The sequence below is a fragment of the Corvus moneduloides genome, chromosome 2 (assembly GCF_009650955.1).
Source record: "Corvus moneduloides isolate bCorMon1 chromosome 2, bCorMon1.pri, whole genome shotgun sequence".
NCBI lineage: Eukaryota > Metazoa > Chordata > Aves > Passeriformes > Corvidae > Corvus > Corvus moneduloides.
This window is the reverse complement of record NC_045477.1, coordinates 96,127,661-96,145,073: the sequence shown is the minus strand read 5'-3', so window position 1 is coordinate 96,145,073 and position 17,413 is coordinate 96,127,661. Positions and strand designations below refer to the sequence as shown.

The 17,413-nt window shown below is 41.5% G+C and overlaps 1 protein-coding gene across 4 annotated transcripts in view; it reads right to left on the bottom strand.

Annotated features, from left to right (window-relative positions):
- The window catches only part of LIMS1 (LIM zinc finger domain containing 1), a 67,431-nt gene that overhangs the window by 26,003 nt on the left and 24,015 nt on the right, over positions 1 to 17,413 (bottom strand). The window contains exon 1 of one of the 4 annotated variants that reach the window (XM_032100449.1): positions 6,965 to 7,212. The exons of 2 other annotated variants lie outside the window; for them this stretch is intronic. In XM_032100449.1, the coding sequence (XP_031956340.1) occupies positions 6,965 to 7,068 (104 nt within the window). In that variant the 5' untranslated portion in view covers positions 7,069 to 7,212. Of the gene's footprint in view, positions 1 to 6,964; positions 7,213 to 17,413 lie in introns of those variants that run through there. One more of the 4 variants, XM_032100450.1, reaches the window with a different exon arrangement.

Below are 17,413 nucleotides of genomic sequence, written 5' to 3'. Positions count from 1 at the left end.
GTTACCCCTTGCAACAACATACTGCTGGGATCATCTGGAAGAGCAGCACTTTTTTTGCTTGACAGAACAGAATCAAAGGAAAGAGGGAGGATGACAGGGGTTTGTCCTTTCAATCAGAGGCGTTCGAGCCCTGCCAAGACTCCTTCTGCTTTGCTACATACCATGGAGAAGTGGGTGTAATCTGAGGAGTTGCTTTAGAAAGCATTTTAGAAAGCATCTTAGTTTAAAACTAAGCAATTACTTGTACACGTCAGACAAAATGCATGACCTGCAACTTGGTAGCTCATGGAGTTATGCTATTCTGAAGCTGCATTGCTACAATGTCCTTTAGAAAAGTATATATATTGGGACCAGCTTTGCAATGTATCAGAAATACAGGGTATGCTTCACTTCAGTTTCTGAAGTCAGTGAGATGAAATGTACGAAACAAAAACTGAAAAGCCAAATATTGAGCAGGACAAATAGCTTTCAATGCAAACTTCCTGTATTGGAAAAAGGGGACCAGCCATGGCAGTTTTGAGTCATGACTCTGAGTGGGAGACCAACAGTTGCATAGAAACAGAGTTCAAAAGGTAGACTCACCTCGGGATCAAGAACTTTATGATCTATGAAGAGTGTGGCATGCATGGATTTAACATGCTAGAAAAGTCAAACATCATTTCACATTTGCTCTACCTTTGTCCACTCATTCCTTGCTGGAACAGCTTGAATGTTTTGAATCTTTCATTTTAAAAAGGACAGCTGAGAAATGATGCCAGGTATTGCTATGTGTCTGCCAGTATGTAGCTTCCTTTGAGGCTAATAGTAAAAAGTTTTTAATTCATTTTCTTCTAGCTCTATCACAGCCATTAGGGCAGCCAGAAACAGCAGAAAGGCTGCAAGGAAATATGTCATAAAAGTCAGAACCCAAATTTCTCTTGTTGGACAAAAGGCTCCAAAAAGATCAGAAAGGTTCATCTATAAAGACACATCACAGGATGACTTACAATCTGCTGGCAAAATTGAGCAGTATCATCAAAAAGCACTGCTCACAGAAGATTATATATGAAGCCATCATTTCAGAATGCTACCAGGAACTACCTAAAATGAGAATTTCTACAAAGCTGGCAGATACAAAGATGAAAACTGAACAATGGCAGCCTAAAGCTGCTATGACAAATCAAGCAAGGAAAAAAATAACACACAACTATGTGTACTACAGCATCAGGTACTACACATGAAAACTCAGAGCATTGAGTGATTTGGCAAATGCCCTGAGATTGCTGGGTGAAGGCAAAACCAGAGGAGTTAATTGAAGGAAAAAACACTGAATGCCACAAACTCTGTAGGAAGTCCCTGAGCCACAGCTGGTGGCAAGCTGGGATTACTACCAAGGGCAATCCCATAAAAGGCCCACTCTTTCCTTCTACCTCCCTCCACAGGCATCAGCCTTTGGCCATCCTCAGAAGCAGCATACTTGGCAAGCTAGAGCTGTTCCCATGCCTGGAGAGCATCACGTAAAAGGCTCATGGTCCTCTCGAGGACACTGTGTCAGTCAGCTTCGCGTTTCCTGGAACAGCTCAGAGATCTCAGGAAAACAAAAAATATAAAGAAAGGGAATCCAAACTTACAACCTTCAAACTTTTCTTCCAGATGCCTGCAAGTTGGTAATTTTTATTAAGTGATAATATTGGCATAATTTAGTTTTTCTCTTCTGTGTGTAAATTCACTTCAGCGTGACAGACTGCATTCAAAGGACAGCTTAATTATAATGAAGAATAATAAGCAATCGCAGTACATTGTCTTTAGAGAACACCTCTGATTAGGTGTCATCAGGACACACGAAAACAACAGCAAAAGAAAAGAAATGCACAATTTACCTTTAGTCAGCTAATCCTGTAAATAAGAGCAGTGAAAATCTTAATTGCTATTAATCATCGAAGCTTACATGTTTACTAAAATCATAGATTTAAGAGGAAAAGTAGTTACTACTCAGGCTGATGTTACACAAGCAGCTATCTCCGGTCATTTGGAGTCACAGGAGGTGACAGTCCAGGTGAGCAAGTCAAACAAAATTGCTTAGTTGTTGTGCAATGTAGGAGACAAGGGGTGAGAGAGAAGGCAAGCAAAAAAGGGTGTGTTCCTCAGGAGTTATTTTAACCCCTAGAGCAATGAAAAGTACAGCACAAATGAACAGTAAAGCCTCTAGTCATTTGGATACCTCAAACTAAGGCTCAATGCAAATTCTAAGTATCCCAATATTAAAATCTAACCATGAAGCATATTTTTGCTGGCTGTAAGTTACTCTAATTAATGGTACCAATTCAGTGTTACATTTACATGGACAAATCCCTTCTTCAATTAGAACAGCTAGCAAACCAAAGTGTTTCTTAGTCCAAAGCTCCCAAGCACCTGATTCAAATGAGTATTTGTAGCACCCAGCTCTCCACTATTCTAGCAGAGTTATTAACCAGAGCAAACGAAGAAGCAAAATTGTTTTGTGTCTTAGCACTTCTTTGAAAGTTTTTCCTGCTTTAATAAATTAATTGCTTTTTTAACCAATGTATGGAACAATTACTGCTTCATCTGCTGACACTGGCACGGTGAGCAAGTTAAACAACTCTCACAGAAAGCAGCCATATAAATGTTAACATTGGTGATGCTATAAAGAAATATTACCAAGAGAAATCAAATTTAAGTAAGCTTCCAGGTGCAGACAGATCTTTTATTTTCTCCTTAACCTGCTCTCAGTACCCTAAAGCATCTGAAGGCTCAACAGGTGCCTGGTTTCCCAGACAGTCCCTGAACAGCATTTTCATTCCTTCTTCCTAGGAAGAGCAGATCTTCAGGGCTGATGTGCAGCTGGAAACAGCTGTACATCTTGTCTGGCAGCTACACATGTGCTTTTGATGGCAGATTAAGGAGATTTGTGACCTTTCACACCTCCCAAATGCTGCATTTCATAAAGAAAGGGAGACACTCAGCCCTACTGTGTTGCCAATGGCGGGAATTTTATTCATTTGTTTCTTTTTACACTCGCCTACAAGCCTTGCTGTGCAGAGCCTATCCCCCTAAGGCTCAGTGGGATGTAACCATGTGCTTATGCCTCCTGTTTCATCTGCAAGGAAGTCTTTGTGCATGAAATTCTGGGGCACATCCACATGCCTTCCAGCCTGGAGTCAATGTGCAGAGGCAGGCAGGAGCCTGAACAGATCCAGCAGAAGACTGCCTGCACCTACTCAAACACATGTACCCCTCAGCTTCAGCAGCAGAGAGCAAAGGGAATGCAGATACTCTAAAACTATTAATATGGAAAACATCTACAGTGCTTTCTGCACAGGAGAGCAGAGCAGTGAATTACGTGTGACTGACAGCCACTGATGGAAGCTCATCAATGATTATTTATTGTAAATGCTGAAATTTACTGTTTGGTAAAAACTTGAGACTAACCTCTTCAAAAATTGTTTACATTTTTAATGGCATTTGAATGCATATGAACTTAGAAAAGAGAGTTACAGATAGTACCTAACAGTGATTAAATTCACTTTTAAGTGTAATTGTCAAAAAACCCCCAAAGATAATTGCCTCTGCTTTTGCCAGTACCTTGTACTGAGCTCTGAAAATTAATACCACTAATTTTTTTAGAGGAATCATTCTATTTCTAAAAAACCCATGGGATGAGAAGGGGAAAGAGCAAAAATAGCTGGCATACTGCTACTGCTAAGTGACTCCTAATGATTAATCATAAATATATGTGTACAATTTCCTTTGCATCCCGTTTTCTGAGAAAAGCAAGAAAGAATAGCTCAGCATACAGTCAGAATTTTTTACATGCCATTTCTAAAGACAAAGCAAGACCAGACCTACAGGAGATGTCATTTTTTTCCCACTAAATCAATATAGCTGGAAAAGAACAGGTCTTTAGAACAGTCTGTTCTGAAAAGCAGATTTCTCAGGTTGCATTTAGTTCAATGACTGCCACATCTGTTGCACACAATGAAGTGCCTGGCATCCTCTTGCATTTTGAACTCTGCACCCAGGGAGCATGCTGTATAATTAAGGCTTATGAGCTGGTGAGTCTGCTCAAACAGGCAAAGAGTGGTCTGCATTCAGCACCCCTACTTCAGTGGAGGTCTAAACCAAACACATTTTTGTACTGTGCAAGTTCAAGTAAAGGATGAACTATCCAGACCACCTTTTACATGGCACAGACAGGCTGCAGCTCCCTAAGAAGTCAGTAAAAGCACCAGTTTTAATCTGCTCTAGCAGCAGATTAAAAGGCTGCCAGAAAACCTATGAGGTTTGTTAAGTGATGCGTGGAGTGAGACAGAAAGAGAAGCCAAATTTTCCATCCCCATCAATATGCTGTGGTGTCAGGACAAATTAAACATATGTGACACATTACATGACAAACATATGTTCTGGTGCACATTTAGGAGTTTCAGTACATTGTTTCACAGTGCCCTAATTATTAGTAATCTCACACGTTTTAAGTACAAATGACACTGACATTCCCAGGAAAGAGCAAAGGCAGAATTTTGGCACCAAGCCCTGCTGAGCGGCTTTGTAATGCCAACACTTGGCTATGTCTCAGCCACAATTTGCAGGTACACAGGTCCCTGTCCTACCAAGCACATCTGGCTCCTGCTGTGATGGCTGGACCCAGCAGCTGAAATAAAAGGTTTTTAATACAGAAGTTCTCAATGGGTGACCTGGGGACACTGGCATCTTGAGTACATTTTGGCCCAGGATTAAAAGAACACTGTTGGAACTGAGAAAGCAGGTTTCAGTGAACTGTTGCTAGAGGGCTGATATTATTTAACACATCTGGATTAATATGTATGTAAAACAAAATACAAAGGTACTAGAACAAAGAACTGGAGAGAGATACTATGAGAGGGCATTGCAAAGCCATGGGTGGCAAGATATATTTAGCAGACATAAAAGAAACCTCTTGTCTTTCTTGTGGACTCTAGATACTCTGAAAGTATTTGCTAAGGACAGGCATCTAAGTGGCACTGGGAGAACATATGGCAAAAACTAGAGCTTTCCATTTTTAGAAAACTAATGAGCTTTTCCTCTTTGTTCTCAATTGTTCTTTGCCCTCTTGATATGTCACAATTCTGTATTTATAATGCCATAGTCTTTTGTCATGGAGAATGCAGTAAAAAAAAAAGCCTGCCTTGCAACACACTGAAATATCACAATATGGGTTAGGAAGGAGCAAGGTTTAGTTTGAATAAGAACCAGCTTAAGTGATTAGCAAACATAAGATAACCTCTAGTTGAAGGTATGGGTTGTCTCCTGCTCTAAAAGCATCATCTGACCATGCTCTATTCACCTTCTTGTATTTCCAGCACTCTGCCCTAAGCTGATTCACAAGTACCCTGATTCGGTATTTCCTCCAATTTGGATTTTATTTCTCAAGACCAATCCCTGTTTCATGTATTTCTCATCTCTAACTGGAAGAGACTCAGGTGATCAAAACACCCAGACTTCTACTGGTGCAGTAAACACACCCCTTCCCCCTATCCAGCCCCCAAATGGTCTCATTCCCATCTTGGATATACATAGTAATAACAGCAACACAACCATACAGAGCTAGTGCTCATTTTTATGTATATGCTTCAAAAAGCGGCTTTCTCTACCCCAAATAGATCTCTCTTTCCTCATTGCTAGTTTTGTACAAAAGAAACTAAATTTAAAAATGTCAGTAATCTCTGTGCATCTTTTAATCTACTAAGTCTGGTTATTCTTCCAACTGCAGTCATACAAATATAACATATATACTGCAAATGCTACTAGAAATCCATCTCAGAAATCAATTCAGAATTAACACTACAAAGAGATACCAAGCACACATACCAGACCTGCAAGTTAATACATTCATGGAAGTGATATGCTATTTCTGACATCTTATGGCAAATAATCTCTGTAGGTTACAATCATACATTTTGCCACAATTAAGGTCCTTAGTTACAACAAAAGAGTGAATCCCCCAGATCTGAACGACCATTCTTCTGAAATCACTAACACAGTTGACGAAAACACAGTAACAAAAACGTTTCAAATTACACAGCACTCCAACCTGATGCACAACCACTACCAAGGAAAAATAATCTAAAAATACAATGAGACAGGCATTAGCAGATAGGAAGTACTTCCTCTCCACTGAGGCTTTTGTTAGCAGATACATAAGGTTCCTATTCTGAGGAGCTTGAAGTGGGAACAGATTGCTTTCACACTGAGCACACTTAGAAAAACACCTTTGCATTTTTACTTTTTTTGGGGAGGGTCTCTGCACTTAATCAAGTTAGAAACAAATCTTTAATCTTCATGCTCTGAACAGAGGCTTTCTGCAAATTCATTGTTAATTTTTTTCAAAAGGTTCATTAACATCAGGAAGATAACCCCAGACATTAAGTGGCTTTTTGATTTTTGGTCACTCTTGCTGAGTAAGGTCAGGCTTAGCGGCCCTGCTGCATTCTTCTGTCTAAAGCCCTTTCCGAATCAAAGAACCCCCCCACAAAAAAACACAGAGCCCAGCAGCCACCCCATCTCCACACCACCAGCCTGGCACAGGGACTGTGCCAAGACCCTCAAGAGGCAGCACAACCCACAGAATCTGGGTGACCCAGAACTTGCTTCAAAGCAGATGGAGCAAAGTTGTCAGGCTCCAAAACGTTTATTTACTTGCAAGTGCTGGCCATCAGAAGGGATCCAGAAGTAAATGCCAGCTAACATTTGCCCTTCCCAAAGTCAGGGAAGGCTGTCACAACGTCGCCAGAATGCACAAGGTCGCCGTATGGCTCCTGTATTCCTCCTCCAGGGGTTCTTCCATCGTGTTTTGGGGCTGCTTCTCAATGCATGTGTTTTGCAGTGACTTTCCAGAGCTGTGGTTGCATTTTGTTTGTTAAAACCACCGAAGCAAGCAGGCAGCAGAGAAGGGCTCGGTGCCCTGGCAGTACCATCCATTTGCACTCACCTCAGGTTCTCTTCCTGTGACCCGGGCAGGACACTGTCAGGACGATCGCGTCTCCTCCTGTACAGACCCGAATGTGACAACTCTTTCAGCTGCAAGGCCGTCATATTCCCCTACCTGGAGGAGGGCTGGTTTTTTTTTTTAAAGGTGAGGGGGATGTTTTGGCTTAGGGCTGGGTTTCTTTCCCCCGCCTCTCCCAGCTGTGGGTGCCGAGGAGCGCGCCTGCCAAGATGTCTGGAGAGCAGCGGCTGGGCGGTGTGTCGGCACACCTGCGCCCGCCGGAGCCACCAATCTCTGCAGGCAGGAGGGCAGGCAGGGCAGGCACCCGCCGAGCTGCTTCCTGTTTCTCATAGGTACACACCCTCCCAAAGGGCACCACATTTCCTTTATCACTTGATCACACCTATGGGATGTGTGCGACAAGCTCACCCCCTTCCCTCCAGCTTTCCTCAAACTCTCACCGCCCCGACAGGCACGACCCTGCCCTGTGCTGGGCAAAGGAGGCGGCTCTCCCAGCGCCTCCGCAAGAAGCTACACATCTCCAGGACTGCAATGAGCTGTTTACTCTTTCCTGTTATAATTTACGACAAAAGGAAAGTCATTAGAGCTACGAAACTTCAGTTACTCAAGCACGTTGGCAAGCTGTGATAGGGAGGTTAATGCAGCAAAGCGTGCCGCAAAGTAACTTCAGTAACTAGCATGAAAATACTCTTTTGGAAATGCAACAGCACTGTGCATTTTTCTTCTTCTACCTTGAAAATCAGAAGAAAACCACAATGTAATTTTCTTCCTACTCTCAGCTATCAAAACACAACCACTATACCAGTTTGTCACAGTTTGTAGTGATGGAGTGTCCTGTCTAATTGTAAAACAGGAATGGAAGTGCTTGAAGTTTCCTGCAAGGCAGGAAGGTGGTTAGCAGGGAATTTTGCAAGCACTGCATCTCATCTCTCTTAGTAAATCTTTAGTACTAAATAAAACACTTCATTTCAGGAGGCTTCAAAAAAGCTTACCACTTCTTGAAAAATGTTTACAATTTCTTTGACATTATTCTTGACACATATAAACAAAAACTTCAGAGATTTTTACTTCTACGTGGTGAGTGGGGAAGGTGTGTTTTTTAAATGAACTTGCATTTAATAAAAGCCAAGAAACCTAACAATTAGCAAGGACTGTTTTGACTATAATAGGAAACAAGTTCTATGTGGTATGAATTACAGATTTCAGTATTAAAGTGTTTATTTTGTTGCAGAATATATGTAAGAGTATTTTTTAATTTCTCTAAAGGAAAAAAGTGTAACATAGGTGATACTGGGTATATCATACGACACCAATTTTGTTGAGGTTACCAGACTGAACACAAACACAGTAATTTTATATAATACTATCAATGTGCTTCAGCCTGGAATGTCATCAGCACATAATATTAAACATCACGCAATGGAAAAATAACAAAATTGTTTTGGAAAAGCAAACACATAACGTAACAATCACATAAATAGATAATAGTTGCAAAAATTCAAAGTGATTTATAAGATGTTAGCGGGTTGCGCACACTGAACTGTCAACAAAAGCTACACACAACTGAGCTCCTGTCCTCAGAAAATAAAAGCAAGAACAATCACAGTATTTGCCTAAACACGCTGCATTCCCATTTCAAATGAAGTATTTAAAATTGTTTCTCAGTACAGAGGAGGATAAGCTTAAACATAATTGAATGCCAATTCCCTGCAGTTAGTCAATCAGCGATCCAATGAAAAGTTAATGCTGTTACGAGTGGAGGTTCAGAACAGCTGATGACAGATGTTCATGGCACAGCAGCTTTTATACATTACCAATGGTTTATACTCTGCTTTAAATATCTGTGTATGAATGATTTATCTTTGTCCAAATGATCAATTTTAGATAATAATCTAAAAAGTGATGAGTAAATTTTTTTTTGTGAAAAAGCTCTTTGTAAACTATTGAAATTGAGCTTCTACCTACAAATTTGTTCACAGATTCTTATTCACTACAGTAGCCATCTGTCCAGCATATACTGAATACTTTTGTGTTAAACATGACACAAGCCAATAAAAAATAAAAGGACAACTCTTCACCCACTTTGCTGCACGTTGCGTTAGTGTGAAACACATCACTTCATTAAACTTCTATTTATCTGCATGAGCAGCTGCTGTGCTTGGGCAACAACTTTTACTCAAATGTCCTTGGAAACCAGAGCTCCACCAAACCAGTATTATGAAAATTTAAAATTAACACTACCAGACAAAGCATGCAAATTGAAGGAATACAGCAAGTCCAGACACAAAAACGTGTTGTTATACAGATCAAATCCACCTAAATATAAAGGAGGGCAAGATGGTTAGGTTTTTAAAGTAAGACCAGGGACTCAGCTCCATAGCTCCATCTCACAGGCCTCTTCAGCAAACTTCAACAGGGGTCTACACTGATATAGAAAACACTTTCTTGGAGGACTTCAGAACAAGCTAAAAGTTTTCTACAAGAAGAAATGCAAACTGCACTCCTTTTCTGCCCTGTGGGATTGCCCATGAATCCTCACGAGGGATGCGGTTTCAAATATGAATTTACCCAAACAGTCAAATCTTAAGTTCTGAGTATCAAATACAAGTTATAAGGGTGTTTTTTGCACAGATGTTGCAGAACACAAACGTTATTTCTCCAATAACTCGCTTAAATGCTTCCACAAAGCAACTCGGATAGACCTGGCTCTGCAAGAGCTTCCCCAGCGAGTGCCTCCTGCTCCCCACACCCCTTTTTACCTTCCAGCCCCTATCTGCTGTTTATAATTCCTTTTCTGAGAGATTACATTCTTCTCATGTGGGATGGGGCCACTTGGACCTTTCACATTCCATCAGAATTTTTGAGGACCAGCCAAGTTACCACAACTTTTCTCACTACCAGTAATGCACAGCCTTCTTGTATGTCCTGTACTTTGAAGGCTTACTCTTCATTTTCCAGTGTGTGACTCTTCCCTCATGCAACTGACCTTCCTCCTGCCCCCAGAGAAAGCCAACACTGCTACTGCAATGTGATGGATAACCATGGTGGTCTTTCAGTAGAGGAAAATATTCCCCCATGTCTAACCAGCAAAAGGTGGAACCAGACAGAAAGTATGCAGTCTTTCATTCATCACAAGCAGTAAATAACTTTTAATTATGCTCATGGTTGAGTTTTCACTGCAGTTCTACAGAGCATTTATCTTGATATTCCAAGCCTCCAGTGCTCCCTCTTAAATTTCTGTGAAAGTACTACTGTTCTGCTGACTCTAGGTATTCAGCAGAATTTTCCAATTCAAAAATCTTTTAAGATAGATAGGTTATGTCTTGCTACTTTATACTACATTCAAAGGGATGTGAACAGCAATTCACGATGCTGGAAAACATGTTATTGAATTTAGGAATAACAATAAATGCCAAGTGCTTCAAATTCAGGACATTCCTTCATGAGCCTGTATTTACAGGGAATATACACTAACTATAGAAACCAGAAAAGATGAAGTTTTAGGTCTCTCATTCCACACAGAAAAAACCTGTATTGGTGTGTGTCACCTTTTATTCACTCTAGTGGCATGTTCTTGTTTTTTTGTTTTTTTTCAAACTTTGAAAAAACTACCAATCTTCATTTAAATTTACTTGAAGATTTTCAAATTAATAGAAAAAAACTGTTTTCACATCAGCACACTCAGTCAAAGCAATAATCAGAAGAGTGTTCTAAGAACACTATAGGAATGCCCATGGTGTGCTCACAGTTACAAGGTGGCTGCATGTTAAAAGGGGAGCACATTCCTCCATCCCCTCATCGCTCACCCAGCTTATCACTGGAATCAGTTTCCAGAGGAATGTGTACAAGAGTGACTGTTTTCTACTATTTCTCACAAGATTTGGACTCACTTTAAGATGAAGGAAAAGGCTTATACATCAGCAAAGGACTCACAGAAAATAAAGGAAGGTAGCAATAACCTTCCTGCAGTTTTGCAAGAATCCCTAAAGCACCCAAATGATGTGCCGATGCCAACAAAGCTTCACGCCTCTCTGGAGCTCCAGAATGAGTCCCCACAGATGGGTTTGGGTGTCAAGGAATAGTGTACCACACTGTGGGTCCCTGCTGGGGCAGGCAGTGATAAAATGAAATGCACAGAGAGAATACCAAGCACAAATACTAAGGACAGACACCTTGAAACAAATTTCAAAGCTTCACAGGAGCCTAAACTGTTGATTCAAGGAGTTAAATAATTAATTGCATTTCCTTCCTTGTCTAATGTCACTCCAACATCCTTTTGATGCTTCTTACTGTGTTCCACTCAGTGATCAATCAGTCCTGAAGCACGCAAACTTAATCTGCGGATTAGGCTAAGTACTGAGGCCCTTGATCTATGTCCACACTACAAAGCAGAGCTTTGGCTTTATGTCCGTGCTCCAGCTGACCAAGTGGGTTTATTGCAATTTAACAGTAGTTACTAGTTTTTGTTAAACCTCATCTACTAATGCCTGTCCCTGCCACACAAGGTAAAGTAAAAATCTACATGATGGTTGCAACCAGGTCCAGTGCAAGGTGTCCTGGCCCATGGTGTGGGGGCGGTGGGGGGGTTGGAACTAGATGATCTTTAAGGTCCCTTCCAACCCAAACCATTCTATGGTTCTATGGTGTGCTCAACACTCTTCAGAGCAGTGATGCACTCAACCCACTGAAATCCTCTGGGAATTGAGTGTGCAAAGGGAAGGCAGGGCTACTGTGGTGAACACGGGGGTCCTTTCTCATTCTGGCAGCACCAAAGGCATGTCCACATCCACGGCTGGTGCCCCACAAGGTTTCAGTGAAGCATGGCAGAGATCCCTGCTCTCATTCCAAATATACTATTCCAATAATAACAAAAAATTATAAAAGCAACCATGGGAAAATCTTCTGTCTGCCTGAACATGGAGCAAGGTATTTTGCTTTCCTTCTCCAAGCTCTCCGCACGTGCTGCTCCATGAATTCCTAAATTCAGCAGAAAAAAAAACCTGCAAAAAGCACACTTTTCTCCAGAAAGAAACAGAAAGAAGCAGAAACCTACTTCGGCTGAGCTTTACAATACTTCCCTCTACTGGTAAAACACTGCCTTGTTTCTCGTGCCAGTATTTCCTTCTACAGCCAGAGGGAGGTACGGATTAACCCACACATACTTTAGTAATTCAGACCGGGGCCAAGCTGAGAGCAGAGATGAATGACAGACCAGCGGGTGAAGATGCAGATTAGCATTATAGCCAGAAATTTATGCTGTTAATCAGCAGATGATCCATACATGAGTAGGTGTGCAAAGAAGAAAGTGTGACACAGCATGAATCAGTTTTGTCCTGCCATTTGTAAGTAAGTCTCTTAAAAAAAAGAGTGACAAACAAGCTGGCAAACAGTTGATGCTTTAATATGGGTACAATTACTCATATAGACCCTGTATATGATGGGGTAACATCTTAAAAAACAAAGGGAAAAAAATAAAACCCACACCAAAATGATGAGGAGAGGGAGAATTTAAAGCCAATAAAATCACAGTTTAGATTAATTTTCATAGCCTAGAGCATGTGGAAAAAAAACCACAAGCAATTCCCAACCTGCGTTTCTAGATCCAGGACCTACCCTTCAGAATAATTTTTACTGTCTTGGAATTAAAAGCCTCTTCCCAACAGAGATTTTCAAAGCAGGTCAGAAATACACCTTTTATGTTTAAGCACCTTGGTTATGATGCATGAAGATCCTAAGATGAAAAGTCTTATCTTTAAAAAAGTTGTTTTCTACTTGCACTCTACAACTGTAGGTATGTCCAGAGGGTTTACTTTATTCTACTATGATGGGGAAAAACTGCCTCTAGAAATAAGAGTAAAAAGCCCCAGGTGCCAGCTGTCTTATTGGGTGGCTAGAAGTTCCGCAGCAGATGTTACAAAAGACTGAAGAAATCACTAAGTTAAAAAAAAAAATTTAAAGAAAAAAAAAATAGACAGAAGCAGAACTAGAAAACAGGTAGCAAATGAAGGAAACTGCCCAGAGAGCTGCTGCCCCAGATGCCCTAAGGAATTACCTGTTCTGGCAGTCAGGTTTGTGTCCCAAAAGTCAGCAAGCCCTTCCAGGGGTGCAGAGACATTTCATATGGGCAATTGCTGAGACCTGGTTTGGGTGGAGAGCTTGTGGAACATCTCAAAACAAGTCCTGGACTGAATGTGACCTTTCAGTGAAGAAACGGGACTATTAGGAAATCTTAGTTTTTCTCCAAACATCACTCATCAGGGTTAAATAAATGCAAACAGAACTTCAGCAGCCTACAAACTGCTTTCTCTGTTGACTCCTGGACCCTTTGCTTTCCATCTTACAAATACTTTTCAAATGACTAACGCTACATTACAAGTAGAGAAAGAAAAGCTTCTCATAAAGGTTTTGTGTCCTTACACTGAAATGAAATGCCAAGGAGAGAAGACAGTACACTCCCCTTGAGAAGGCTGGAGCAGGTGCTGGTAACCCTGACAACATGCACATGGCTTGAAGGCACCACCACCTCTTGGCACACAAACAAATACAACCATGAAAGCAGTAGGTGCCACTACTTTACAGCTCCAAGGGCTGGTGTTTTAGGACAATCCAACCCTGAGCTCCCAAGAGGGCACCAGAGCCTTTGAATGCTGCTGGTTGTATGGTGAGGGATGGTCAATTTAGCAGCCCAGAAGAAGCAATGATCCTGACTCTACACCTATAAACACACCGTACAGACACCTCACACAGCCTCTACTGCCCAAAAAGCCAAGACAGGGAAAATACATTACAGAGGAAAGGGGAGGAGGCAGTGAGGGCACAGAGGAAACTCTTGAGACAGCACAGAAGGCCAGACATACTGAAAACTTGTTCTATACTCTGACCAGCATTTCCAAGAAAGGTAGAAACTGATGGGTCCCTAGAGATTATCACCTTTAAAAGCTCATCATACCTGTAGTATGATGATTTATTGTATATAAAAATGAACATATTCTCTAAAGCAAAATATAGAAAGTAGATCAGGTGTCTACAAAAAAGGAAGCTGAATACATGTAAAAACACTTAAAAATCACAGATGAGGTGCAATTTTTAGCAACTCAAACAAATCTTAATTTTTAAGTACATACATTTTGGTTTCAAAATTATTAAAACTTGTAATTCATATCCAAGCAGAAAAATCCCTACTGAAAAAAAAAATCCACAGTGCAAAAGAAATGAAAGTAATTCAACCTGGACATTCAGGATGATGTAAAATGGAAAAGCCATCCCCCCCTCCCCTTAATGCTGTAAAAATTACTTTGGGATTCAGCATAAAACATAAAAATATGATCTCATATGGATTTTTCATAATATTTTAAAGCACATGAAAAACCTACTTAAGATTCTTAAATTAGAGCAAAAGCCTTAAACCGAAAATGCACAGCTGCCCTACCGTAAAAGCTTTGCTTCGCTGGAAAAGTCACTGACTTCTGCCCACGACCATACCAGAAGCGATACAATTTCAGTAATTTCTGTGAGACCAATCTATTCCTTCCACTGGAATTACAGTTTTGGGTTCAATTATTCTGTCACAGTGTCCTCTTCCTCAGCCAGCAGAAAACCCGTCAGCAATGGTGTATCTTCAAACTGACCACGAATCCTCTGTTCTGGGTGGGGACAAAATAGTGTCCCTAAAAACACTCCCGGGGAGCAAAGGATAGAAATCTGCTGGGAATACCAGAATACATCCATTCATTTCCAGAATAACAAAGGACTCTGCTAAAAGCACTGTTACCATGCCACTTGCTGTTAGTAGTAATAAAACCCAGGAAGTAAAACTATTATTTGTCCTCTTCCTAACTCTATCACCATTTCCAGCATAGCTCCCGCTCCCAAGAATTTCCCAGTGAATGACTGAAAGCCCATACAATTTGTAGCCACGCTGTTGGCTCAGAAAGCAGCACAATGTGCACTCCAGCAGATGCCTCAGCCAGACCCTCAGCCCCAGTGACCAAGCGGACACTTACTGTCAGCCTGTAGCCTTGCTGGCAGCACGTTCACAATGAGCAGCCTCTCCCATATAAAGCTTTACATCAAATGCCCACTGCTTGCATGTTTTCCCTGTGGTTATTACTGGTAGTTGTGATAAAATAAAAAAAAAATAATTTAAGTGACTCAGTAAACCACTTCCTTCTTCGACCCTGTAAAAACTTGATGCTGTAAAGAAGAGAATAAATCTATCAAAATTCACGGTTCAGCTCCACAAATTGTGCCAATTCTTCATTTCAAAACCATCAAGGACAGAGAAGGAAGCAACCTTTCACCTCATAGGAAAGGCTATAGCTTTAGTTATACCATCGGTGCATGGTACAGAAGTACAAAATCTGGAGGACAGCAGGACAGCATTCCAGGTCCCTGTAGGGGAAGAGCAACCCCTGGAATCACTGATGAGCAGCATAGAGTCAAGCAGGGCCACTTCAACCCATCACAAGCATCTCTCTCAGTGCCATGCGGAGTGAGAAGAACCCATCTCCCCACCTTCCCACCTGCTGAGAAATAGGAATACCCTCTGATTTTCTTCTTTTCTGAGATGAAGGCAGACAGTGTCACACACTGTAAGACTACTGCCATCTCTGACAACCTCAGCAGAGGACAAGGACTAACTGGGGACAAAAAATAACCATCTCGTAGAGCAGGTTAGGATGGTCAACTTGCCCAGACAACCAAGAGTTGAGCTGCGTCTCTCTTGTATGGACAGACACTCACATTCAGTTTTCCTAATTCAATCTGAATCTCTGGCACACCTCAAAGGCCTCTGGCAATCGTTAAAGCAGGAATACCCTTAAAATCAGCAGTGTTTCTTCCACCACTTGCTACATAGATCTGTAACAAGCAGAGCCTGAAACCTTGCTCACCATCAGTGACAAAGAAATGAGGCCACAACCTGATCTCTGCAGGGGGACATGCAGGACGTGCTGCAGGCAGAACTTGTCCCAGTTCTGTTCGTACAGCAGTACAGCTTCAGGCTTCAGTCCCCTGGCTGCCAGTACGCCGTCCTGAATGGTCAGGCAGGGAAGTTTCCTTACCACCTGCTTTCACCATATACACAAAATAATGCTATGCCATAGCAACAGAGCCTCATTTTGCTTTTCCTTCATCATGTCTCTACATCCTGTTTCTTGCTCCTATTTCTGTCTTCAGGCCACTTAACATTATCACTAACCCGTTTCTGCGGACAAATTAACAATGTAAGTTATCTTTCCAAGCTGCTGTTTCCCATACTGCCACATAATGCTTCCTCATTTGAACTTCTTATCTCTTCCTGCAAAGACCCTTCAAGTACAAAAGCAGCAGTAAAGTTTCATTAAACTTATCACTAGACAGTTACTCTCCCAGGCGAAACAATGCACTACAGCTTTGTCTCTCCAAATAATGTGGCAAACCTTGAGGTAAGAGCATTTTGTTCTTGAGGATGAAGAAAATCCCAACAAACCAGTTGTACAAAATGAGAGGCCTTGGTTACTACTGCAATTCATGTTATTTAATGTATTGCTCATAAGCCAGCAGTTCCGCGTCCATAGGAAGGCAAGGACAGTTTGTTGATTCATGATAACAGTAAAAGCTGCAATACTTCATGGTTAATGTGAATAAGCATCTGTTAAAAGGGAACTAGGGAAACAAGCATTAACTCTTCAATTAACGTTTCAAAGCATGTTTGAGCAGTTCATTAACCAGTTGGTCTGGCTAAACCATGTTTTTCAGTTTTGTTCACTCACAATAGTTGGCTCTCTTTTATCACCAACTTGTTTTTCAAAAGAGCTGTGCTAAAAGAAAACTTGAGAACAAAATTATGGCAAATGAGAGCAAAACAAGACTGGCCCCAGAGAGACTATGCTTATAGGCACTGACAGATCGTTGCGGTCTGTGGTAGCCCAGATCAGGCCTTATGGGAAGTGCAGGGCAGAGTGACACAAACAGCTCTAGACAAAGTCACACAGTTCAGCCAAGCCCATTAGCTGCTCCTGGCACCAGGGTTTACTGCGAAAGGGGTCAGCAGAAGTGGCTCTGCAGTGATCATGAAGCTCCTAAGGTAACAGAGACGGGGCTGGACCTGCACTAGGCACGGAATTAGACCAAAAAGTTGTCTACAAGCAAAAGTTAGCTACAGAATGGAACCACTGGTTCATATCCACATTTCCACAGATGCAGAGTATTTTTCTTTGCTCCTCTAGCAGACCAACATGAACTAGAACTGCAGAACACAGGTAGAGACAAATCCCCAGAGCTGCTCCAGGATGCTCAATACTGCAGCTTCTGGGCAAGGCAGTGTCCTCTCTGCTTCAGGCAACAAGGGCAACCCTCTGCAAAGAGACCTTTGAGGTTCCTGCATTGCCAAGAGCTGGTAGAGAAGCCAGACAGTCACACCCTGCAGCTGTCTGCCTCGTCATCCCCTGA